Raw genomic sequence first — 27,999 nt, 5'->3', positions numbered from 1 at the left:
GCACTTCATTACTTTTCATTCATGGTATTCATTTAGTAATTGTTGATTACACTTGTATATCTTTTCTTTATACAACTAATGTTATTACTTGTGTGTCTTCCTTGTGTAAATGATACAGAAATAGGCTCTACAAGATAGGTTTCCACCAATCTTTCTTATGTAATGTACTCATAACCACACCTTAAGTGATACGTGATCCAAAAATTATAACGTCAATAGTGACATGTAACCATCACTGCACTATTTTACCTCCCTAAGGTAGTGAAAGAAATGTAACTACAATATTAGCATTTGTCCAGATGACAGTCTTGTTCAGGACATGTTGTTTTGATTCAGTTGTTTGTAGCTTGTGGAGTTTCCACTGTCAAATACTGTACAACAAAGAGAAAGATAAAATACATTAAGATCGGCTTTAATACAAGATAATATATGAAAGCATTGACTGAATTACTTACTATAGTTTCTTCAGTTTACAGTGTGGATCCTTCAGTAGAGCAGAGAGCAGCTTCACTCCTGAGTCTCCTGGTTTATTACCTCTCAGATCCAGTTCTGTCAGGTGTGAGGAGTTTGATCTCAGAGCTGAAATCAAAGCAGCACAGCCTTCCTCCTCAATACTGCAGCTCCTCAGCCTGCAGAGAGTGAAGAACATGAATGATCTCTGAGAATGTATTTAAGATTTAGAGTAAGAGTGTGTTTGTGTGTGTTTGCATGAGCACTATTTTTTTCTACACACCAGGATAGGTGCTATAGAGATTTTAACTTGCCAGCAGCTAAAACATTATTTTAAATGCACTTTACCCACATGATTCGTGACTGTGACGCTGAACTAGTTTATAATAGTATATATGTGGTCATTTTTAAAATAAGAGTAACATTATAGTGTAACTATGACATATATTTTACTTGTGAAACCTTAAAGTTCACATAATTTGGATCGAGTTTAATTATTATTGTAGCTCTGTTTAATTTGACTCAAATTTTCAAGTGATCATTAAATTTAGAATGTGTTTTTTATTAGTAATCATTCATCAGTGACCCGTTGTCATATTTGAGTCTCACACCGACCGGAGGTCGTGGATCTCACAGTCATAAACTCTCCAATCTGAACTTAGTCAGAGGAGCAAGGTTAACTTGTATCTTTAAATTGTTTGCCTACTGCTTGCTCAGAATAAAAAGTGTAGTTTGTTAGTCATTTCAGCAAAACTTGCTAAATCAGTACTAGACAGAAATCAAAAGGTCTCTGGTGATGTTCCTGCTGCTCCATTCATCCACAAGCCTTAAGTCTGTTCTGTCCTGGACACATATTTGAGGAAATATCAGCCTCCACATGATCTACTAGTCATGATGAGTTCAGGAGAGATCAGAATAAATCAGAAATAATATTTTATTTGTCAAGTAAGAATGTATCATGCTAACTACATAATTAGACAATAAGAATCCATTTCAGATATAATAAATACATAACAACAATTGCTCAAAGATGAATCTAAGGGAGGTGCACACCTGACAGCAGAAAAAAAAGCATTTATGAATGTTGTTCCTCTAATATAAATACTCCTCGAACAGATTAAAATGGTCAAGACTTGGTGTTATTGAGTACATGTAAATCTGGAGAAAGATGGTCAATCTGTCATTTATGTAATTATTTTTCTGTATATTTAATTTCATGTATTACAGCAACACTGTAAAGTGGCTAAAGAACTGTAAAATTATAGTAAACTTCAGGCAAATGTGCTGCCAGTATTTTACTCTTATTTTTTATTTTGGCTCACACTTATGTAGCTTGTTGTTCAATGGTCGATAAGTGTATATAGACACATACATTTGTTTTGGGCACATTCAGTACAATCATTGTATTTGACCATTTACGTTGCTTTTTTCATACATTGCTTTCCAAGCAATTTTTTTGTTTTGTTTTGAAATGCCTTGAAGAAAAGTAAAGTGATGACAAAATTTTCCATTGTACATGATTTTTTTTTTGTTTGGCAGTATTGTCACACTGTTTGTTGTGTTCAATAATATAATAGCACTCACTCTAGTTTCTTCAGTTTACAGTGTGGATCCTCCAGTAGAGCAGAGAGCAGCTTCACCCCTGAGTCTCCTGGTTTATTACAGCTCAGATCCAGTTCTGTCAGGTGTGAGGAGTTTGATCTCAAAGCTGAAATCAGAGCAGCACAGCCTTCCTCTCCAAAACTGCAGTAACACAGCCTGCAGAGAGTGAAGAAATTGAATGATCTCTGAGACTGAGTTTCTGTTTTAGTGTGAGAGTGTTTGTGTTTGTGTTTTTATGAGCACTACTTTTTCTATACACCAGGATTGCTGCTATAGAGATTTTAAACATACCACTGCTTAGTTTTTCAATTATAAAACAATAGAAAGAAACTTAGACATCATCTAAGTGATTTATTTGAGCACTAGAAAAATACAATAGGGATAATTTGAATAAGAAAAATAAGTAAAATAAAAAAAGATTTAACTTTGTATGCCAATTCCAGAACATCCTGAGATTGCTAAAAATGCAGCATTTACAATTAATTCTGGTCATATAGTCAATTATCACATGCTGATGGCCAGTTATAGAGATGGAAATCATTTAAATGTGCCATAAAGTCGATAGTCACACTCTATTCATATAGATTGCGTTCACATTGATAGCCATTATTACACAGTAATAGCAAGCTGATTTGCGCTCAAACAGATGGTAATCATACAGATACAGGCACATTCACTACTAATCACAGAACCTGCTTTACTGACGGGATGCAAATAACAATCACATGCAATTTATCATACAGCCTTAATTATCACATTTAAAAAGAAACTGTGATTCAATTAAAGTTCTGTTGTTAATTGTAACCTTTTAGTAAAGTGTAAAAGGGCTCTCAGTAGTTTAAAAACATAAGCTGAGGCAGATTTATGTTCCTAAGAAAATGTATTTATTCTGATTGAATTTATAAAAAAAAGCAACTTTTTCAGTAAAAAAAAAAAATATGTATGTTTAGGTTTCCCCCTGTTGAAAGTAAAATGTTGAGTTTTGAACAAATAATTAAAAATGACAGTACAGTTCTGTAGCTGTAAAACTGCTGCTTGTGCTCGTTTTGAAATGGCAAGATATGTGCTTTATTTATTTCTTCATTTTTTACAGGTCCCATCAAGAGGTGAGCTAATCACAGACTGAAGTAAAAAATGAATTAATCTTTTCTGTATCTTATAGCAGTTTAGTTTTGTATTGTTTGTAGTGTGATCAACATTTGCGTAAGTACTAGATGTGTTGGGGAAGTGACACTTAACATTTTAATTACATTTTGCTAAAATGAATAAAAAGAACGAAATGACTTGAAAAAAAGATTTGTTTTATTTTGCTGAACGAGACTCAAAAGTCTGAGTTAGTAAAATGATCCAAACTTCCCATCACTACAATGAACCATGAATTTGTTTAGTTTATAACAGGTTTAATCTTTAAGTTAAACAAATAATGTCACGATCAGTGATACAGGAAACCACGGAGAGAGAACCAATTGCAGGTAAGTCTTTATTTAAGGGGTAATCCAGAGAGAATAAACAGTCCAAGCAGGGGTCGATACCAGACAAAACCAAACCAAACATAAACAAACAAGGACACAGGGCAAGAGCACGACAAGAAGACGGACATGAATTAACATTCAACAAGGACTCCGTCACACATACTAAAACAGACCGGGTTAAATACACAAGGAGAGGCAAACGCTAAGGGGATTTGGGACAGAGTGTATGATTAGTAACTAGTGACAGCTGGGTGCAAATTAAGCAGAGGACGTGAGGAACATGATTCATAAAGTGACAGACACCGTGGGGAAGGAGGACACCTAGTGGATTCCCAGGGAATACAACCCAGACACTGTGACAGACGCTCCCCCTTCGATGAAGCATCAAAAATACATTTTGGTCCAAAAATAAGTTATTAATGATACAATTTTGCTATTTGGGTGAACTAACGTGAGAACATGATGTGCGTGACATGAAAAGCTGCCTGGCTTGTCACACAGTAACTAAACAAGTCGGGTTTTTGCGAACGGTCACTATAATATTAATGATAATGATTCCATGATAATGCATGGAATATACGGCAAAGCGCCACTAAATAACAGGGCTAATTTGTGGGGGCCATGGTAAGGCTTTGGCAATCAGATGGCTAGTAGTCAATCTGCTCCACAGCCAATCACAGGTCCCCCTCCTTGCTCGGGCCCCGTGGCCTTTCACACAATACTCAAGGTACAGTATAATACTGTTAGCAAAATACTGGTGATGGTTACTACTCACATGGTCCTTATCAGAGCCGGATTAAATAAATGGACTACACTAGGCAGGCTGCATTTTTTTTGGGCCCCCCTCCATCGATGTTATTTATGAATTGAAATCTGAAACTTACCAAAGTTACTAATAAAAGTTAATTCACATTTTACATAGCCTAGTCTTTGGTTACAAATTTGTTGTGTTGTATATTAAACAGTCTATCAGACTATTTTTTGATATTCATTATTTATACGCCATTACAAGGCTCTATTAAATGCTATTAAATTATAGGGAAGTCGTGGCCTAATAGGCGCTGCAGCATAAATGGCTTCCCACTGCTCCGGGTGTGTGTGTGTGTGTGTTCATTGCTCTGTGTGCGTGCACTTCGGATGGGTTAAATGCAGAGCACAAATTCTGAGTATGGGTCAACATACATGGCTGAATGTCATGTCACTTTCACTTTCACATTCACTCATCCATTGGGAGTGTCATTGTTAAGGCAGTAGTACCAGTAAATAACCAATAGGTGTCAGTAAACTATTTAAACAGAGCAAATAAGATAAACTTTATCTTAATAGATAAAGATTATCTTATTTGCTCTGTTTACATTTAATCAACACATTCAATTAAGATTTTCTGCAAAATAGCTTACAACAGTGGTTTTTAACCTGTGGGTCGCGGTGGTATTGCAGGGGGGGCCGCCAATTATAATATTGTTAACATATATAAAAATGTCTAAGCCATAACATAATAACATCATTTCATATATAGAATTAAATAACAAAAAATAAATATAAAACTGTAACTTTAGAGATAAATTTAGAGATAAGCTCTCAACGGAGGCGGTCGCATTTCTTTCCTCTCCTCCCTGTCTTCCCTGCTTCGCCTGTTTCTCTTGTCTCGTCTACTTTGAGAGACTCTCTCTGCATTGCTATCCTAAACTATCCTAAACTGAAACATGGATTTGATAAATTGGTCTCTCAACGCAATTGACACCATCTTCTCGACGAGGAGCTTGGGTTCGGGGGAACCTGACTGCCTTGCCGGAACGTTTGCAGCTGGCTACATGATGGACGCGTGGGCGAATTGGCGGGTCGTGTGTCTGGCGGCTCTTTCTTTGGAGGACATTGAAGACATCTACCTATTCGGAACCATGATAACAGGTCTTCTGCTGATTGGATTAGGCTTTGCCCTGGGTTATCGGAAAATTCAGAAGACGGGAACAGCTGTTCAAAGCCTCACAAGGCTGCCCGTCATGATTGAAGCAGTGGGCAGAGCGGTCAGCATTGAGACTGAGACTATTAACCGCAATACGGATAACATCACGAAGAAGCTCACGGCTTTGGAAGGGAAATTGGAGGATTTGGAGACCAAAAGGGACAATCATAGTGACCGTTAAATTGGAATGCGGCTACTAGACCAAAACAAGTGGTATCTTATCTTCTTTCGGCTCAACTACCAGCTTGGCCTTGGCTGGAAACCAAATTTCTCCTTGGAAAGCACGGCAGCGAGAGACTCTGCGTTCCTCACCCGTTTCCCCCCACACCTGTTGATTGTTGACTCTGTCTAGGACCTGACCAAGGCTGTCTCCATGGCAACTTGCTGTGACGCTGTATAATCTGCGGACTGAGGCATCTAGAGAGAATCGCAATTCTCCAGGCCTACAAATACACAAACTCTTACACATATACAGATATGCACTCACCCCCCACCCCCATCCCTCGCCTTCGCCGCTTTGTTCCGCCAGTCTGGCAAGCGGGCCTGTGACCAGCGCTATAATGGCTGTTGGACCGGATGCTGATTGCCTGGACTGGATCACCTCGACCCCCCAAATTTCCATCCCCAGTTGCTAGTCGTGTGTTTATGGTGTATTGATTATGTGCATTTGTGCTGTGGTGTTTTTACTGTTCTCAAACGGTGCTCCCATAGGAGCACAGTCTGGCTGCTGGTTTTTTTCTCCTCTCTTTCCTAATGTTTTGCTGTTATCTCTTCCCCTGTCCACTGTATTTCATTGCCTTGTGCCCACATGTGCAATGACAATAAAGTTGAATCTGAATCTGAATCTGAATCTGAATCTGAACTTTGCTTCCACTATTCGAGCTGGCTGATTGGTTTAAGAATAAACCACTAATTTATATTTTTCCTGCATATGCTACAGAACAATTAATTCAAACATGAATAAATAGCTGTCAACATGTTTCCTCCTGACCACTTGCTCTGCTGACTGTCTACCGCTGCCGAGCTCTGCCTGGATCTGGTTTTCCCGTTTTGCTGAGCGGTGCAGCCAGAGTTATTTTCTGTTCGTTGCCAGTTCATTCTAGGGCTGTGCGATTAATAGAAACAGAAATAGAAATAGAAATCAGAACCAATCAGAATGCAACAAAACAGAACAGAACAGACTGGGCATATGCCTAACTCCAGGTTCACATTGTCTATGATGCGCCAGAGCGTTCACACTGCACGCGGTAAAAGGCTAGAAATAAAAACGTGCGAAAATAATTAATATCTAGCACATGAGCGTAGATAGAGTTGTGAGTGCACAGGACGCAGTTTGAGTGACAGGAGACATGTTTTAAGTGCGCAAACTCTCTCCGGGCGATAGCAGAGTGTATCTGAGCAAGCACGTCTGGTTTTGTGACAGAGAAAAAGGAAATCTGCGTGCGAACAGAGAGATTCGCGCTCGTGCATTATTTTGATGTGCTTTCGCGTTACCGGCACCGCTACAATTAATGAGCTCTATGAACAATGCATTGCATTGCATCTTCCACCGCATTTTCGGGCCGTGTCTCCGCGCCTGGCTCGGCCTCTGGCTCTGCTGACTCGAGCAGGTTCACACCTGTCAGACGGCTGCCCGACAGAAACTTCTGTAAAGCCCCCCGCTGTCTCTTCTTTTGTTTCTCTTCATTTTTTTTCTTTTTATGTTTATACATGACTTAACTGGCTGGCGCCTCTTTATAAATACAGTCATGGGCTGGCGTTAATGTGACGTAATGTAACAGTCTATGGTTAAGATAAAACATCGTCACTATTTTTAGTTAATTAATAAATATTGATATAAATTGTAGATAGGACATTTGTACATTTTATTTTAATTTTTTTTGTCCCTCTGTCTGGGCCCCATCCCGCCAATCGGGCCCTAGGCACGTGCCTAGTTTGCCTTTGCGTTAATCCGGCTCTGGTCCTTATGTCCAGTTAATCATGGTTTTTCACATACAGTAGCCTATTGTGGTCATCTACACACAAGGCTTACGCATCACATAATTCATTGAAATCATCAATGTATTATTAAATGTACAATGTACTATCAATGTAATTGCAGCCTGTCGGGCCTTCACTTTACATGGCCTATCGATGCTTCACATTACTCACCCTTTGCACAATTTGGCCTATTGTGACCTTTAGGTAAGTGATTATTATTGTTTACGTAACTGTCTATTATTGTCCTTCACAAAATTGGTCTGTGATGGCTTTTCTCATTACATGAACTACACTGTCTGTGTTAAATGACATATTGTGGTCATTAGAAGGCTCATACAGTAATTTGTTTGTAAATATGTATACATTTTTTTAAATGTAATGCTGCAAAAAATGTCTGATAAAATGTCTAAAACCAAAGACATTGCTTCTTGGACACAGTCGGGCGAGTTTGTGTTTAAAGGTAGAACCATCCCTGGTGCACACATGCTGGATTTAGTTAAAAGTGTCATGGCACCACAAAAGATTCTTGATGAATGGAGACCTGTTAGATGGAATGAGTTTCTGGAGGTGTTTACAAGTTTAAACATCCCATATTCAATGGTACCAAATCATTATGTTAGACATACAATGAACTGTTTTAAAACCAAATCATCACCACCAATAACCAAATCTTCTATTTTTTTTTTTTTTAAAGTAAAAATCAGGGGGCAGACCAAAGTACCCCCTCAAAAAAGTTTAATTATCCGGAATATGGTATATTCAAATCATCAAGGTTTCATATTGACCTCTTCATGAAGAAACTTTGTCAAACTAACGCTTTGTTTTTTCCTCAGTGCAAAAGTCAGTTCCTATTAGAGCTGTAATCGGGCCTTAAATGTTAGGCCCGACAGGACCCGAGGCCAACAAGTACATTTTGATTGACCGATTTTTAAAAGCCCAAAGCCGTTTACAGCCTGACATTATTCAAATGTGCGCACACACACAGCTCTTTTGCCTTTTGTAAAGAATGAGTAATTTATACATGTTTTAACATAATTTATTAATAACTAGGGCTGTCACTTTTAGTTTGAAAATCGATTGCACAATCGATCGGACCAACCAAAAAAAATTTCGAAAATGAAAATAGGGAATCGATTTTAACCAAATATGTACACTATTAATTTTAAAAGAATTAAACATTTAAAAAATATAGATGTAACAACACTCACAAACAAGCAGAAAAAGAAAATAAAGAATTACGAAAGTGCAGTATGCCTTGCGAAAGCTAGACAGAAAATACCCGCAATTTTACTCGCCTATAAGACCCAGTGACGTCGAAAGTGATTTCAATGTTAAGTCAATGTAAAGACGCTTTACACGCGTCTGGAGGTCTCGCAGTGCGGTAGACGTGAATTCGCCTCATACGCGCATATTCTGAGTTATGAAAAGGACCATTGCAAGCTGAAAGCGACCGGCTTTTGTGGTGGAAAATTGGCAGTAATACCCCCACCTTGCGCAGCTGTACCTGAGTGTCCCTGGGACATCAGTGTGGTCGGAGCACGTCTTCTCAACAGCTGGACATACAGTGAATAAAAAACGCTCTGCTCTGGACCCCGAAAATGTTGATTGACTTGTTTTCCTGTCCAATAAATTTGTAATGGTCCTAGCCTTTTTTGCGCATTTCATTATGCCTGCCTAGTGCCGCCTAGCCTAAGTGTCAGTTACGTTCAATAAAAAACACACGTGGCCTGTTCTCAAGTCCATTTAAAGTTTAATTTTTTTGAACAGTTGTTTGAAATGGATTGAATCATTATTTAAAATAATCTTGGAGATTTTTGAATTGCCTAAATCATAAATGCAGCCAGGTTGAAGCTTGCAGTGATGTTTTTCTTTTGTAATGGCAGCCGTCCCCTCTGCACATATATTTTTTCGAGAATGTTGCACTCATGTTGCTGTTTGTTATTCTGCACGAAACTTCATGCCAATAAATAAGAAATATTGCTGACTTGTACGTTTCCAGCGCTCTCTTTACGTTCGTCCGTTATTTGACGTTGAAAAAGGAAACGTCTTTTTTTTTAAGACATGGAAAATCGATTTTACAATCAATTCAATGAACACTTATGTCTTAAAAATCGAAAATGATTTTTTCACAAAAGTGACAGCCCTATTAATAACTAACGTAGACTACACCACTTGGAAGTTAGAATAAAGAAATAAAATAAGTCCTCTGTGACATCTTAAAGGGATACTCCACCGTGTTTTCATATTAAACTATGTTTTTCCCTTACCTAAGACGAGTTGATACATGCCTCTCTCGTCTCAGTGCGTGCACTCGATCGCTTTGGCGCGCGGTGACACTTTGAAAGCACTTAGCTTAGCCCATTCATTTAATATGGGCCAAGCAGAGAAGCTACGAAACACCTCCACGTTTTCCCTATTTAAATACAGTTACTCGCGTAGTGTAACTCGACCTAGGACGGTAACACAAAACAAAACGTTGCACTTTTCTAAGCGTGTAAAATGGATAACTATATTGTGTGGCAGAATACCATGGCAAGTGCTTGTAAGCACTTCGTCTTGGCGCAGTAATATCTTCACTCGTGAAAAATCCTCTCATCGGCCCCCGCTCCCTCTAGTGAATATATTACTGCGCCAAGACGAAGTGCTTACATTACTTGAATGAATGGGCTAAGCTAAGTGCTTTCAAAGTGTCATCTGAGACGAGAGAGGTATGTATCAACTCGTCTTAGTTAAGGGAAAAACATAGTTTAATATGAAAACACGGTGGAGTATCCCTTTAACATCTCAGCACTCTAAATAGACATAGGCTCATTTAGCCTATAAATAGACCAACGCACCAATAAAAAAAGAGTCTTTTTTAACAAATTAAATTAAGATAAATTTTAAATTAAGATAGGTATTTGGCAATAACGAAATTAAGATAAAGGCTCCGGATTTGCTTCGCCACTAGCAGCTGACATTAAATAAAAGAATAATGACAACATTAGCGTATATATATACTCTGTCCACATTATGCATTTAAGACTGAATATTTAGTTTTCATTAAAAAAAACTTTATTACTCAAAGCGATTAGGCTTAGCCTACATGTTTTTGGAAAATGATTGAATCCACTGTAAATGGCTTCAGCATGTTCCTGCGCTCACTGATGATGCGCCATTATTCACTCATTATTCTCATTATAAACACGGTCAAAACTGTCTCCACACCTCAGACTTTGCTTTATTTGCTGGTGCAGCCAAAATGTAATCGCCAGAGGCAAGCCTCCGTTACACCTACTCAGCATCTATTTTTGCGTGTTTCCTCGCGCTAATCGAAACACATCACATGACCACTTGTTTACCTCGCAAACCGGAGCGCAAGCCCGTGCCCGACCCGAGCCCGCGTAAGATGATATAAATTAAGACCGAATGGGCAAAGATCTTAAGCTCTAGTTCCTTTCTCATTTCAACAGGCCCTCTTGTTAGTGAAATACACATCACTCTTCTAGTAGTTTTAGGAGTAGCGGCAGCCGTTGTAACAGGAGAGATCAGAATGTCTTCTGTGTTTAAAAAACTATTTTTTAATTCTTATTTAAAACATGATTTCTGGATGTAGGTAGGGTATTTAGGTGTGAGCAACAGGTCAGGAAGGAACTCCATAGAAACCCCCACAGCTCAGGTTAGAGATAAAACCATCATAAATGCAGTAATAAATACATTAAAAGTACAATCTAACATCAAATTTAATCTTGACAAACTATATATCATTATAAAGATCAAGCATCGATGACAGATTGCTGTTTTTCAATGGAAAGCTTATAAAGACTGTATTTGCTAGATTTGTGTAAGCAGTACACATCAAAACATGAAGAATAAAAACGCAGTACATACCAGATTCGGCGTAATAATGAGTTAAACGCATCCACAGCTGTAAATCCTGGTTTAGTTAGAAAGGTAAGGGTCCACTGAATGACATCTCGTCGAGCACGTTTAGTCCAACGAAGCAATAACATTGTAAAATGGATCAAAATTCCTTTGTTTACGTTTCAGTTCTTCAGTGACAGAACTGTTATTGTCCATTGTGGAATCACTAGCCGCATTTCCACTGTCGGGCCAGTGCGAGCCAGGGCTTAAAGCGGGCCGGGCGGGGCTCATAGCCCCGGGCCAGTAGCACGAGGCCAGAATAGCGAAGGGTTTCCACCGTGGAGCTTGAAGCACCGCTGCACGTCACTAAAACACGCCCTTTACACGCCTCTCAGACCAACGTCATGCAACCCCATCATTTCACCATCAAAGAGAAGTTATCAGAAAACGAAGAAATAAGTCACTGGAACATGCGCGATCACAAAACAAACATGATAAAAATGGCCGTTTGTTTGCATGCTTTGTTATATATTCAAATTCAAAAGCATCGATGTTTTAACTATAGAATTGATTTAATTTATCAGGACTCAAAATTAATCACACATAAATACACTTATTTCTATTTTATTCATTTATTTTTAACGCTTATGAAAATAGCCTGCTCATTCAGTCGAGTCTTTTTCTGTTTATTAGCCACAGTAGCCGTCATATTTAGAATGAATGATAATATCTCTATTTTTATAAAAGCTCCCGAACAAAAAACATTATTAGGCTATATTCTTTTATGATAGGCAACGTGAGATAAACTCTCGAGACAAGGCTTGTGACAGATAATATAAGTTACTAAATAAATACACGACTGTGATAGAGAATAAGAAGCTGACGTCTGATTTCTTCAAGCGGTCATATTTTACCATGGTTACTATGGTAACAAGTTTAGCGTGCATATCTGGATCAAGTTATTTCAAAAACTCGCTGCTGACTGAAAGAGAGTTTTGAGCTCGACTTATTTAAAAAAGTGTTTAATGCTGGTGTTAAAGCTGTTATCTTTCTGAAATGATCTGCAGTGCAGACTCGCTATTTTTATAAAAGCTCCGAACAAAAATCATTATTATATTTTGATGATATGCAACGTGGAGCTAAACTCTTGAAACGAGACGACAGATAAAATGTTACTTAATAATTACACAATTGTGATAGAGAATAAGAAGCTGACGTCTGATTTATCCAAGCGGTCATATTTAACATGTTTACCTACTGTGTAACGTTAATGTTTAGCGTGCATAGTCTTTTACGTCGCTTATAAATATTTCTGCCTTGTTTAGTGATTATAATCCACATCGGATCAAGTTATTTCAAACACTTGCTGCTAACTAAGAGTGAGTTTTGAGCTCAACTTATTTTAAAACGTCTTTAATGCTGGTGTTAAAGCTGTTATCTTTCTGAAATGATCCGCGCTGACGCTCTCCAGACGCTGAGAAACTCCGCCTTTGTTCATAACCCCTCCTCTAGCCCCAGCTGGCCCGCTTTGGCCCAAGGATTTCGTCGGGCCGAAAAAACCTGGCCGTTGGCCCCGAGGAAGCCCCAGCGAGGCACGATCAAGCCCCGGAAGTGACAGTGGAAACGCGACTGGCCCTGGCACGCACTAGCAAGCCCGGTCCTAGCTCGATAGTGGAAACACGGCTACTCAAGCTCAGAAACTGCGTCTTGGTAGTAAAAAATGGAATGGTTTTGCAGCGTACAGTGTCACAAACAGAATGAGGCAATCCACCGGAAAAAAGAATGAATGAAAGGTAGTATATTTGAATTCTGGCGCTCTCTCGTTACGCGCTCTGACGCACCTGTCAGCTGATGGAGGAGGAACTTATAGCAATCGCCTTTTTCTTTGTTTTATTTTTCAACAGTTTTTATATATGTGAGAGTGTGTTTTATGTTGAATGTGAATGTATCTGCATGATTACCATCTGTTTGAGTGCAAATCAGCTCGCTATAGAGAGAGTGGATTATTTACTCTATGGCACATTTGTGTTATTATCAACTGTATAAGTGGCCATCAGCACATCAGTATTTATTTACATCGTAATTCATTGTAAGAGATGCATTCTCAGCAATCTCAGGATTTTCTATAATTGGCATACAAAGTTAAATCTTTTTTCCATTTTTCTTCTTATTATTTTTCTTACTCAAATTATTCTTATTTTATTTTTCTAGTGCTCAAATAAATCACTTATATGATGTCTACGTTTCTGTCTAGTGCTTTATAATAAAAAAAAACTATGCAGTGGTATGTTTAATGACTAAATAGTTTGTAGAAGCCTTCAATAGAGTTGGTACATTTATTTTATATATTTGGGGGTTGTAGACATAGTCTCATAAAAAAATCTTCAGTGTCTATAACTTTTAATATTTTTGAGCATTATCAAATCTGGTTGATAAAAAGTAAAGCCCAAAGGGTATTCTTTCCAAAGACAACAAAATTATGTTTGTAACACACTGAATTAGGAAACTGTTACAATTAGAAGTTAGGTAGAACACTTTCAGCTGTGAGTCCCATAATGGGTGGTCAGGTTAACAGGTTAAAGCAAAACTGTTATTTTAGATTCATCAACTGAAGAAGAACAGATTGCAGCACTTCCCTTCTGGGCTAAAGATGTTAGAAAGGTGCAACTGATGTTTCTGATGTACTCAACTACTGTGACCTTCTGACCAGGCTTGGGCAGGAATTTGAGGAAAAGTTTGGTGATTTTGAAAAACTTGAGCCATATGTGGTGTTCATTGCAAATTCTCTTATGGATCTTGATGTTGATAACATTTCAAAGCAGATCGTTGAACAGATCATAGTATCGGCTACAAAATCGACATCGAAGGCCACTACTGTGAGAAGTAACAACTTGGTCTTCACTGAGGAACAAATATCAATTTTTGCATCGAATGGTTTGCATTGTTTTCATTTAAACATTTGCAGCCTATTGCCAAAGATCACGGAGGTACGTGGGCTGGCCAGGAAAATCAAGGCAAGTATACTATGTTTTTCAGAAACATGGTTAGATTCATATATTAATGACTCCGAAATTGAAATTGAAAACTTTGTTATTGTTCGCAAAGACCGGAACAGACAAGGGGGTGGGGTTTGCATATTTGTGAGGTCTGATATTGATTTCAATATAAGACAGGACCTTGTCAATGTTAACCTTGAAGCTGTGTGAATTGATATTTTGCTTCCAAAAAGCAAACCTATTTTGAGTGGTGTTGTTTATAGACCTCCAAATCAAAATTACTTCCTCCAAACATTGGAATGCGTTAGTGAAGGCTGTCATGATTTTTTAAACCAGGAAGTCATTTTAATGGCAGATAATAATATTGATGTTTTGAATACAGAAGGTCCACTATACAATGGCTTTTGTGATTTTCTGAAAATGCATGGTCCAACCAAATTAATTTACATTACATTTACATTTATTCATTTAGCAGATGCTTTTATCCAAAGCGACTTACAGATGAGGACAGTGGAAGCAATCAACAACAACAAAAAGAGCAATGATATATAAGTGCTATAACAAGTCTCAGTTGGGTTAACACAGTACACGTAGCATGAGATTTTAAATAATATAATAAATAAAAAGAAAACAGATAGAATAAAAAAGAATAGAGCAAGCTAGTGTTCGAGGTCTTTACACACACATACAATTGCATAATAAATTAAAAGAAAATAGAATAAAAAAAGATTAGAAAGGTAGTTAGATAAAAAAAAAATAATTAGAATAGTGAGTGTTGAAGTTAGAGGGTCAAATAAATATGGAATAGATGGGTTTTAAGCCGATTCTTGAAGATGGCTAAGGCTGCTCGGATTGAGTTGGGGAGGTCATTCCACCAAGAGGAAACATTTAATTTTAAAGTTAAATTTTCTAATTAGTTATTAAAAATGTTTAATTTTGTAATTATTTAAAATTATTATTATTACTTTTTTTTCAATTAGTGTTTCAACCAGAATAATTGAGCATAGCCAAACTGCTATTGACCACATCATTGTATCTGACACAAAGTGTTGTCATTATGTACAGTGACCATTTTTTTTACCAATTGTGCCAGGAAAATCAAGAGGGCTCAAAATGTCACAAATCTGTGAAGAGCATAAGTTTAAAAGGGTATAATGTTAATAAATTTCAGGACATACTTAATAATATCAACTGGATGGAAATTACTGACATGTGATGTTGATACAGCATGGCATTCTTTTCAATCTATTTTCTTGAAAATACTTAACAAGATAGCTCCATTAAAAGGATTAAATAAAGGATTAAACAAAGATCACAGCCTTGGATAAATAATGATATTTTGGACACCATTTACTTGAGGGATAAAATCTTAAAGAATATGAAATTCTTAGAAATAAGGTTCAGCAAATGGTGGATGAGGCGAAAAATGATTTTTTTGTCTAAGATTTAGGGGCATAAAAAGGATCCCAAGAAATTATGGTCAACTCTTAGGCCTTTGGTGATAAAATAGAACCCTAAGCAAAAACAAGGTAAAATAGACCTAGATATTAATGAGTCCATATTGTATGATAAAAAAGTGGTGGCAGATACTTTTAATGGTTTCTTCACAAAAACTGCAAGTAATCTGGTGCAGAAGCTTCCATCTGCGTCAGGTTTTTTTAGTGACCAACAGAGGGTGCATAACTTTTATGAAGAAAAGGGAGTTCAGCCAAACACTTTTTATTTCAAACAAGTAACAGAGGAGCTGGTACTAAAAAAACTCAAAGGCCTAAATCTTTCCAAGGCTACTGGGTTTGACAACACCCCTGCCAGATTCCTTAAGGATGCTGCTGAAATAATCACTCCCGTCTTAATTTAATTAATTTATCTATAAAAAAAAATCCCCAGTAATTTTAAGGTGGCAAGAGTGATACCTTTATTTAAAAAGGGGCCCAAATCTGATCCTGGAAATTTTCGCCTTGTATCTATCATGTGTTCAATATCAAAAATTGTGGAAAGGATCATTTATGAGCAAATAGACAGTTATTTAGCAGAACATAACCTTTTAGTTTACTTCCAATCAGGTTTTAGAAAGGCCCATTCCACTGATACCTGCCTGCTTCCTTTCCTAAAGACTTTATTAGGAAAGAGGTAGAAAAGCGGAATTATTGTGGTATGGCATTAATAGACCTTCAAAAGGCCTTTAATACGGTTCAGTATGATGTCCTTTTGAACAAACTAAAAAACCTAGGATTCTCTCCTGCATCTCTTCAGTGGGTGAGGTCATCCGTGGTGGGCAGAGAGCAGGTGGTAGATGTCCTTGTCCTCACTACTTAAATTAACTTAAGGAGTTCCCCAGGGGAGTATTTTGGGTCCTCTCTTTTTTTATTATATGTTAATGATATGACGTCAGCTATAAAAAGAGTGTGTGTTCACTGCTCTGTGTTTTGGATGGGTTAAATGCAGAGCACAAATTCTGAGTATGGGTCACTATACTTGGCTGAATGTCACGTCACTTCACGTGTATGCTAATTAAGCTTCAATTGTATAGAACATAATCAAAGAAATTGTCTACATAAAAGTCAAGTTCAAAGTAAATCTTGTTCATAAGTATCCGGCTTGTCGGAGAAGTACTTCAAAACATTTTCAGTGTAACGGCCACGGTTCAGCTCGTCTGCGATAATCTTTGTGGCGTCCATCTTCATTGAATTTTGATATCAGCTAGAGCTGGCCAGAGTGCTGCATAATAAGTAGCCACGCTTCCCTTGGAGGGTGGGGGCAATAATAATAATAAAAAAGTTGGCTTATCGAGTATGGAAATACAGAAAATGACACAACCCTACTGCGTGCTAGAATCTCTGAAAAACAAGCCGATTTCAACCTCAAACTGTATGCTTTTAAATATACCAATACTGCTATCTCAAATACGGAGTGGCTTCTTCATGATCTCAACTAATAGATTCTGCAAAAAAAAATAAAATCACAAATTAAAAAAAAAAATTTTGGTCCAGAAGGATGCTTGAGAGTTTAGAGGGTCTGAACTGAGGGTGAGAGGGCAGCAAAGAAAAAAAACTCTACAGAAAACACATCTGAGTTTTTACTTTTTACTCCAGACATTATAGTTACTGCGATGTGTTGAGACTCACTGTAGTTTCTCCAGTTTACAGTGTGGATCCTCCAGTAGAGCAGAGAGCAGCTTCACTCCTGAGTCTCCAGGTGTATTATCACTCAGATTCAGTTCTGTCAGGTGTGAAGGGTTTGATCTTAGAGCTGAAATCAGAGCAGCACAGCCTTTCTGTGTAATACGACAGTAGGAGAGACTGCAGAGAATATACAGACAATTAAAAATTAGTTATTAGAGCTTGACTCATGTGTGTAAACTTTCAGTGTTGTATAGTTTAGTTTTTTTTTTTGCAACATTCATCAGATGATTTGTTGTCTTATTGACCAGACAATAGTTTGCGGATTCAAAAAAGCACTGAATGATGTCAAATTAAACATGGTTAATATTACTGATGTATATCTGATCACAAAGATCACAAAGAAAGTGTCATGAACAATGGTAGATGAAGTACAGCAAGTCTGCAAGTCAGTCACGTGTTAAATTCATTCGTGAAACTACCGCCAGGTGGCGCAAAGGGATGGATTGCAAACTGAATGTAATTGTAAAATGTTGGTTTGTTAATGGAAATGAAAAGACATGAAACAACAATAACATTATAATATAACATTGTAACATCCTTAAAAACCATTAGACAATTTACAGTTAGTTAATTTCAAAACATGGGATAGTTTTAGGCTACAGTCTATGCATCAATAATTAAAAGAAAGACCTTTACACAAAGGCCCTTATGCATAATATTGTTATTAAACAGCCATTATGTATATAATTTTTTTTTCATTTCAGTTCATTTTTGGCAAAAAAAAAAAAGAAAAAAATCTTCAGGTTCCATATGCAGAGCAGAATGAGAACGGTCCCTCATTTACAAATAATTCTTATTAACTTTGTTATTATTCTTTATTTTTCAAACTGCTAACTGGAGTTTAAACGTGAGAACGTTTTATTAATCAGTTAATTCTTTACAGTTTCAATGATTTAGCTAAATCGTGCAGGTTTAATTTATTTGTTTCTTTTTCTAATTAGGCCTAAATAATGGAAGCGAAATTATACAGTGCCTCACGTTTTACTAAAATAAAAAATATATATATTTAAACACGCGAGCCTAGCTTACTAAAATAGGCTACAACTTTTAATGCTCCGATGCAAATTAAACCACAATTTCTTTTAAATAATATAACACATCATTCATATTATATAAATAATACTGCACACCTATTAAATGTGTCAAATCTAAAATATGGTGTAGAGAAATACAAGCACAGGGTCATAGGCTTGATATTTACCCTGCTTGAATTTGTTCTAAGGAACGCACATAACTACATAAGAACTAAACTTTCATCTGTGAATATTAAATATTTTAACTAGCCTACATTGTTTTTCTTTTATTTTCCCCGACTGTAGCCATCAAATGTAACACCAAAACACCTGCTTGTCCCGTAGATGATCTGCTCGCGCGCTTTAACTTTGTGCACTAGCAGATCAGTTTCTTCACTTGAGAAGTGTTCAGCTTTTCTGCTAACAAATTCCGCCATGTAAATAGCGATCCGCCATGGCGCGAGGGCATCTCACTCTTAAAGGGAATTGGAGATGACACTCTGATTGGTTTATTGAACTTTACGCCCATTACTCATTAAGAGAATAGGGACAACCTATTCCAAAAAAGCGCCCTGGCGAATGGACCATTTTTCCGTCGTTAAAATAGCAAAAGTGGATTTGGAAACGCCATTAGTGCACCTGCGCCGTGCTCTTTACATTTTGCGTTTAGATCATTAAAATAGGGCCCTTGGACTTTATATCTAAAAATGACCTCAACTTAGCACCAGCAAGCTTGTTAGCTAGACAGTTAGCATCAGCTAACAATATTTACTTATTTTCAGTATGTTTATGAAGAAACATTCATATCTGTCTACTTGGCTAGTTAATCCAAACAACATAAAAATGTATACTGTTGATAAACAATATAAAAACAGACATCACATAGGGCTAAATGCGTAGCATTTTAATAAAGCTGTCGACCTTACAGCAGCAGAGAATTTGAACGTGCATGAGTTATTTATTTAATTTGTGTTATTTTAATGTGTTTTTTTTTTTTACCTAAAACGTGAGACACTGGAGGTAAAAAAAGAAAAGTAAAATGGCAGCACCATAAATGACTGTCACATGATTACATGCATCTATTGTTCCTCGAGTGGCTTGGACTAAAAATCTTTTACTTTTTCGTCAGTTTTACTAAGAATAATTTTGTCTAATAATTTAATTTAATTTGATTATTATACTTATGAATTATTAGGTTGATATTGAATTACTTTAATTTATTCCAACAAACCTGAATGTAACTTTTAAGTGATTGATGATGATCCCAATCCCATGTTTGTAAAATCAGAGTAACAACCCTGTTCCTGAAGGCACTTCAACTCAACAGAGTTTGGATGAATCTCTCTTATCAAACACACTTGATTCAACTCATCAGATAATTAGTAGAGCCATCTGTGATGTTAGCTGAGTGTGTCAAATAAGAAAGACCTCAAAATATACAGAAACAGTGTAAAGAACCACAGGCCTCCTGTATAAAATCAAGTCCATAAAACAAAGACACTTTAAAATACTCACTCAATCTTTCTAGATGCTTTGATCACTGGCAGCAGCCTCAGAAGACATTCTTCTGATCGATCATATTTACTCAGTATAAACTCATCCAGATCTTCTTCTGAGTTCAACAGCACAAACACCAGAGCCGACCATTGAGCAGAAGACAGAGAGACTCCAGAGAGACGAGAGACATCTGTTCTGCTCAGGTATGTTTGTACTTCCTGCTCTAGTGAACGATCATTCAGTTCATTCAGACAGTGGAACAGATTGATGGATTTCTCTGGAGAGCGATTCTTCCTGATCTTCTGTTTGATGTATGCAGCTGTTTCCTGATTGATATCAGAGCTGCTTACTGTCTTTCTCAGTAGGTCTTGTAAGAGAGTCTGATTAGATTCTAGAGAGAGACCTAGAAGGAACCGGAGGAAAAGATCCCAGTGTCCGTTCTCACTCTGTAAGGCATTGTCTACTTCCCTCTTCAGTAAACTGATCATTGATGACCTGAACACATTCCTCAGTCCTGTGTTTTGTTCAGAAAAGGACAGCAGCTTGAATAAAGCAGCAAGAAACTCCTGAATACTGAGATGAACAAAGCTGAACACCTTCCCCAGCTGCAGTCCAAACTCCTCTCTGAAGATCTGGGTACAAACTCCTGAGTACACGGACCCTTCTCTGACATCAATGCCGCTCTCTTTCAGGTCCTTCTCATAGAAGATCAGGTTTCCTTTTTCCAGCTGTTCAAAAGCCAGTTTTCCTAGAGACAGAATAGTCTTTTTAGCCTGATCAGGATCAATTTCATATTTCCCATCATATTTCTGTGTCTTCAGTTTGGTCTGAAAGATCAGGAAGTGTGTGAACATCTGTGTGAGAGTCTTGGGGATTTCTGCACTCTCTGCTTCACCCATCATCCTCTCCAGAACAGTGGCTGAAATCCAGCAGAAGACTGGGATGTGACACATGATGAACAGACTTCTTGATGATCGGATGTGTGTGATGATTCTATCAGCCAGACTCTGATCTTTTATTCTCTTCCTGAAATATTCCTCCTTCTGAGGGTCGTTGAATCCTCGTACCTCTGTGAGCTGGTGGACACACTCAGGAGGGATCTGATTGGCTGCTGCTGGTCGAGAGGTGATCCAGAGGAGAGCAGAAGGAAATAGGTTCCCCTTGATGAGGTTGGTCAGCAGCACATCCACTGAAGCTGATTCTGTCACATCAGACAAGCACTGATTGTTTTGGAAATCTAGACGCAGTCGACACTCATCCAGACCATCAAATATGAACATGACTTTGTAGTCCTCATAATCTGCTGACTTTAATTCTTTGGTTTCTGTGTGAAGGTGGTTTAGAAGACCTACAAGACTGAGATGTTTCTGTATCAAGTTCAGCTCCCTGAAAGGAAGTGGAAATATGAAATGAACATCCTGATTGGCTTTTCCTTCAGTCCAGTCGAGAATGAACTTCTGCACAGAGACTGTTTTTCCAATTCCAGCGACTCCTTTAGTCAGCACAGTTCTGATGGGTTTGTCTTGTTCAGAGGGTTTAAATATGTCGTTGCAGTTGATTGGTGTCTCCTGTGTCTCTGGTCTCCTGGACACTGTCTCAATCTGTCTCACCTCATGTTCATTATTGACCTCTCCACTGCCTCCCTCTGTGATGTAGAGCTCTGTGTAGATGTCATTCAGATGTGTTGACTCTCCATGATTGGATAGTCCTTCACCGAGTCTCTGATATTTATCCTGTAGTCTGGATTTGAGTTGTTGATCCACAGGCATCAGTTCTGAGCAAAGGAAATAATTGTTGTTATTGGCAGAGCAATATATTAGAAATTTATTTTTAGGTTGATATGTTAGATATTATAATGTGTCACAGCTAGGGATATGTCGGTATCAAATTTTACTGTGATTAATTGCTCATGCTTTTATCACAGTAAATGGTATTATCACTGTATTGAAATTTAGTTCAATTTAGTGTTAGTAACTGAACATTTAAATAAAATAAAATAAAGCAACATAGAAAAATATATAAAGTTAAACGTTTTGCACAGATTAAAGTGCAAAAGAACTTTAAAGACCAATAGGCATCACTTTACAATAAAACCTCATTAGTTAACCATTAACATTCACACTGAGCAATAGCTACATTTGCTACAGAAGTTAATAATCTTTGTTAAAAAAAAGTCTTCGTTCATGTTAGCTCAATAAATAATACAGTTACAACTTCACATTTTAACAATGTGTTATTAAATATTACAGTACCTAAGGTTAATGAATGTTCAGATTAATTTTTCATTGGCAGTTTGTTAACTAATGAATTAACTAATGTTAAAAATGAAGCCCTTAATTAAAAACTAAACACTTTCAAACTATATATGGCATGTTGTAGTCCAGATTAAAATAGCCTTTTAAGTCTTAATACTTAATGGCACTGTCATGAACATCATAGCAAATACACAAATCTGAATCGCTATTTAAAATTATTTAAATATGTTTTAGAAAGTAGTGCAGCTGCTTTATTTATGGGGTTTTCAGAGTAAAGGCTGCTTTTTTTCCTGCAGTTTAACGCCATCTGCTGTCAGAGAGTGAATGTGCTTTCATTCAGCTCATCTCTCACTCCATGTGCTTCTCATGCATGCTTGTTTACATCAGAGCGCACAAGATCTTTCAAGCAGCATACAGCAGTGTTGTGCAATTTGGGAATAGTATTCTTAAAATGCATTCCAAATTCGGAATAATTTTTAGAGATGTTCCGATACCCTTTTTCTCTTCCAGATTCCGAATCCGATACCTGGGCTCAGGGTATCGGCCGATACCGAGTACTGATCCGATACCTGGGTGTGTATCTGTATATACAGCTGTATATACTACAAGCCCTGTGTAAATTGCTAGAATTATTTTATGGTGTGCTTCAGACTGATCCCTTAATAAAACATGAACAAATACATGGTGAACTACTGTTATTCATTAAATTTTTTTTATTATCTGACATGAATTTGACAGTATTATTTATTTTCTTAAAAGAACTTAAAATGCAGCCAAAAATTGAACACCGCAAACTAAAAAAGGTATTTTAGTTTTACAATATAACTGTATAAAAAACTGCTACAAATAAGTCTAGGAATATAAAAAATGATATATTAAACAGATAATCTCTTTACAATGAAACAAGTAAAAAACAAGCAACCGTCTAGGCATAATCATTATTATTAATAGAGACGTATTATTATTACTACATAGAGATATAGCTAAATCTACTGTAGGCTACAACAGTAGCTTAATATATTGTCAGTTTACTCATGTTAAACCAAACATTTATTTTAATGGGCTGCCATGAAGATCTTTGAGTGTCTGCGTTTATGATATGACAGCTTTCTCAAATGAAACGGTAAATTCTCATGAAGTGACGGTTTATGAGTTTGTGTCCTAATATAGTGACACACGGCAGAGACTACAAAACAGCGATCTCCCATGCATCTGCGCCCGTCACCCACAGAGATGTAGAAATTGCAGGAGTAATATTTAAATAGTATTTTGCAGTTTAATATTCACAGACACTAGTATATATCCGGCTACAGTCTGGAGCCCTGCGCTTTGACTAACAGGGAAGCGACTGAACACAGCTGCGGGTACTGAATATACTTGGGAGTCGGTAACTACCGGTCCTACAGAGACATACTGCTAACCACTGATCTATAACATAGAAGCAGCTTCACAGTCTGTTGGCTGTTTAAGAACGCGATGAGCGATCCAGTCATATATAGATCAGTGCAGCTAACGCGTTTTCATTTCTTCTTCGCTGCTCTAAACGGGTTGCTTGTGGCAACACATCACAACTTCCTATGTTTGCAATGCATTCTGAGCAGCGAAGAAGAACCGTGCAGAGGTTAGGCAAAGCTATCGGTCATAACTAGGTCTTGTTTAAGAAAATGGTATCGGATCGGTATATGGGTTCATGTATTCGCCGATGCCAGAATTTGTTGTGGTATCGGAGATATTTCCGATACTAGTATCGGAATCGGAACAACTCTAATAATTTGTAATATATATAATTATTTGCGTTTTTTATAAGTGCTCACGATAACAATATTGTGAATATTCATTACCGTGATATATCACATTAACGAATACCGGCACAAGTCTAGTGCACATGTACGAACTCAGATGTCAGTCGTGACATTCAGGAACATTAGTGACTGAAGACAGAAATTTGATAATAAAAACACAGGCTATAATCTGCTGATCCAGAGCTCTTACTGGTCTGTAGTGTGTCAGCGAGGTCTGTCTGGTTCATCTTCCTCAGGATGAGCAGTGTGATCTTCAGAAGCCCCTCTCTGACTCTGCTATGACCTTCATCATCATAACAGTCTCTTTCAGAGCATTCTGGGTAATCTGGACTCAATAGTCTCTTAATGCTTTTTAACTCTGAAATGATTTTGTGCTCAATCTCCTGAAATCATAGTAAATATTCAAACAATAAACCTGCATTCAGTAATAGAGAAGGTGAATCAAATGATCAATACACAAGAGTTAAAGCATGAATACTAATAAACATCACTGAATTATATCAGACCTGCTAATAACTTCACTGTATGCTCAAACATCAGCATCTACAGATACTGAGGTTAAAAGAGAGAGTTTGACTGGATTGGCTGTTTGTTAGATTGATGTTCATCTTTGTGCAGCAGTCAGGTTACATATGGATTCATCTTCTCTACTTTGATCTGCTTTATAGTGGCCTACAACTTATCTTACGTGTGTGTAGGAAAGTAATTATGACTATTACAGAGTGGATTTCACATATTTATCAGTTATTCATACTCTTATTATCGTGTTGAATCTACAAACACACACACACACAGAGGTGCCGCCCACCTCGCTAGTGTCTCTTCTACCACTGTGCATGTGATCATCTGTGTTTTATGTGGTTTTAAAGGGGGGGTGAAATGCTCGTTTTCACTCAATATCCTGTTAATCTTGAGTACCTATAGAGTATTACTGCATCCTTCATTACTCCAAAAAGTCTTTATTTTTATTATATTTATAAGAGAAAGATAGTCTGTACCGATTTTTCCCGGAAAAACACGAGCGCCTAGAGGCGTGACGTGTGGGCGGAGCTAAAGAATCACGAGCGCCAGTAGGCTTTTGCGTTGAGAGCGTTTGGAAGCTGTGACACAGATCCAGAGGCTGAAATTTAACAAGAGCAGCATCAGCAAAGGCGTCTCTATGTGGTATGTACTGAAACTGTATATATTTGCTTAGTCGTTTTGGAAAATGACTAAGTTCCACTATATGTGTTTTTTTTTTTTTTTTTTTTTTAAGCTGTACATGTGGAAAGTGCAGTTTGATGACAACATCGCATGTTGTTTACTTGATGTGCTTACGCACTGATAGCTAAGTTAACAACACAGAGATATTTGAAGCAGTTTTACTCACCGCATGTGGTTCCAACACACGATCGTAACCCTTTTTCGTTGGGACTGCATTATCCTTAAGAAATAAACGATGTGCAATCCGAAATGCAGGGAACAAACAAAAACGCTTGCACAACTCCGTTGATGCTCTGTAAAAATAAACTCCATCCACTGGTCCCTTAATGCTGTTTCTCTTTTGGTAATCTGTGCAGTGTTGTCTTGCCCTGGCAACCAAAAACACACTTCTTTTGTGACTTTTCGCGACGCTCTCGCTCTGATCAGGCTGTGCTCAGCCTCTCAGTGCTCTGCTATACGGGAGCGCGCGCTCTTCCGGCAGAAGTGCCTTAGGACCCATATAAGGAAATTCCGCTCCATCTAACGTCACACAGAGCCATACTCAAAAAAAACTTTCCGAAACTTGTGACAAACCGGAAGAGGTTTTTTTGGAACAAAAATACTCCTTCAAACGTACAACTTAATTTTTGAAACTTTGTCCATGTTTAGCATGGGAATCCAACTCTTTAATAGTGTAAAAAACTCAGTATGCATGAAATAGCATTTCACCCCTCCTTTAAGTTTTTTTGGAAGTATCTTAACTCTGTATTATTAGTGTGATCAATCCCTGACGACATGATTATGGTTGCACTTAATAATCTTTCACTTGTTTGCCTTCTGTGGCTATTGACTGTTTGGGAAGCCGCACAAACATTCCATGTGATTGCCTGTCTTCTTCAGTTACGGTTTTCAGCATCAAGTCTATTGGATCCTGATGTCGATCAATCAGAAATCAAGCCCAGGGCAAAAGTTAGGAAGAGAGACAGCAGAGAAGGTGTCTGGGTCAGAAACCACCAGCGGGGATACAAACCTGTCTTACCCTTCGTTATTATGGGGAATGTCCTCTCTCTCGTCAACAAGGTGGATTAATTAACAGCTTGTTTGAAGTTCGATCGCATGAAGAGGTTCTGAAGAGGTTCATCAGCAGTTAAGGCGTATTAAACCAAAATAAGGCAGAAGGCCCCGATGGTGTACATCCACGTACCCTAAAAGTGTGTGGTGATCAGCTATGCTCTGTCCTTCATTCAGTTTTCTTTGTCTCTGTCCTCTGCTAAAATACCGGTTATGTGGAAAACATCTTGCCTTATTCCTATTCCTAGAAAGCCAAGGTGTCCAATAGTCTTGTTAATCTGAGGCCTATATCTCTGACATCACACATTATTAAATGTTTTGAGAGGGCTGTACTTGATCATCTGACTAGGCAGGTGTCTGTTTTTCAGGATCCCTTGCTCAGCCTTGCCTTTGCATGTAGGAAGGATGTGGGGGTAGATGATGCACAATTATTTATGCTACATAATATTTATAGTCATCTCGAATCTACTGCTATTCCTGTTAGAATCATGTTTTTTTTTTTTTTTTATACTGTACAGCCACATATTTTAGTTAACAAATTTATTCATTTTAAATTGCATAATACAACTATTGCCTGGATTTTAGATGACCTGTTATTACGACCACAGTTTGTTAGGTTTGGTAACAAACAGTCTGACATTATTTTAACTAATACTGGAGCACTTTTTATTTACACTTTACACTGCGGACTATAGGCATAGTCAGTCATCCTGTATGGTACAAAAATTATCTGAGGACACTGCCTTAGTAGGTAATCAGGGTGATGACCTTGCTTATAGAAGGGAGGTTCAGTCTTTTTCTAGCTGGTGTGAGTCAAACTTTCTAAAAATAAATATAGGGAAGACTAAAGAACATGTGATTGATTTTAGAAAGAAAAAGGAGAAGGTCCTCTCAGTCACAATTAATGGCCAACCGATCAAAATTACATTTGTCATATACATTTTTAGGTGTCTATTTGGATGAAAAATTTAATTGGAAAGAGAACACTAATTTTTTAATAAAAAAGGCTCAGGCAAGACTTTCCTTTTTTAGAAAACTCAGATCTTTTAACATTAGTACAAAGCTTTTAGATGTTTTTTTATCTATTTCTATGGCTATGTTTATTACCAACAAGCAAATTGCACAAATTCGTTAAAAAATTTACCCTGCAACACGGCCTTCAATTATGCCTCGGTGCTTCAGTGAGCGACTGAGAAGGACTTTTGTTCCTGCAGTGGTCAGATATTTTAATGAACACTGTTGACTGTCAAACTGTTGAACTGTCTGTTCTTTGCCTTGCATTTCTGAATTGTGAACTGTATCTTGTTATAATCATGTCTCATTGGTCTCTTAATCATGTTTTCATAGTTTTTAAATGTTTAATTGTTTATTTATGTGTGTTAGCTGTGTGGTGTGCTTTCCCTTTCTGGATTAATAAAGTCTCTCTCTCTCTCTCTCTCTCTCTCTCTCTCTCTCTCACTCACACACATAAACACATAAAACCAACCTTAAAGATGGAGTCTATGTTCTTCTTTGCTGTATGTGATTGCAGTCCTTTATGTTTTTGACTGTAGTTAAACAAATATTTAATATTTTTGTAAACATTGGTAAATTAATGAATATTTTCAATTTCATTTATATTTATCATACTGTAAACTAAACAACACCTCAGATCAGCAGATGTGTCTCCCGAGCTGAACTTAAGTGGA

General features: G+C 37.4%; 1 protein-coding gene across 1 annotated transcript; it reads right to left on the bottom strand.

Annotated features, from left to right (window-relative positions):
• Nucleotides 1-8: 8 nt before the first annotated feature.
• LOC113039812 (NACHT, LRR and PYD domains-containing protein 3-like) lies at nt 9-27,999 on the bottom strand. The gene is made up of 8 exons (XM_026197900.1): nt 27,958-27,999; nt 27,798-27,858; nt 24,249-24,441; nt 20,020-21,775; nt 17,435-17,608; nt 2,035-2,208; nt 456-629; nt 9-371 (listed from the first exon to the last, which is right to left on the bottom strand). The coding sequence occupies exons 3-8, from the start codon at nt 24,283-24,285 to the stop codon at nt 365-367; spliced, it is 2,322 nt and encodes a 773-aa protein (XP_026053685.1). The 5' UTR covers nt 24,286-24,441; nt 27,798-27,858; nt 27,958-27,999; the 3' UTR covers nt 9-364.

Source organism: Carassius auratus, chromosome 22 (assembly GCF_003368295.1).
Source record: "Carassius auratus strain Wakin chromosome 22, ASM336829v1, whole genome shotgun sequence".
Lineage (NCBI taxonomy): Eukaryota > Metazoa > Chordata > Actinopteri > Cypriniformes > Cyprinidae > Carassius > Carassius auratus.
This window is presented reverse-complemented; position numbering and strand designations above follow the sequence as displayed.

Coding starts and splice junctions, on each gene's coding strand:
- LOC113039812 (XM_026197900.1), bottom strand. CDS start 24,285: ATGAACCAGACAGACCTCGCTGACACACTACAGACCA. Junction 17,609..20,019: donor AAAGCATCTAGAAAGATTGA/GTGAGTATTTTA, acceptor TATTCTCTGCAG/TCTCTCCTACTGTCGTATTA. Junction 2,209..17,434: donor TGTAAACTGGAGAAACTACA/GTGAGTCTCAAC, acceptor CACTCTCTGCAG/GCTGTGTTACTGCAGTTTTG.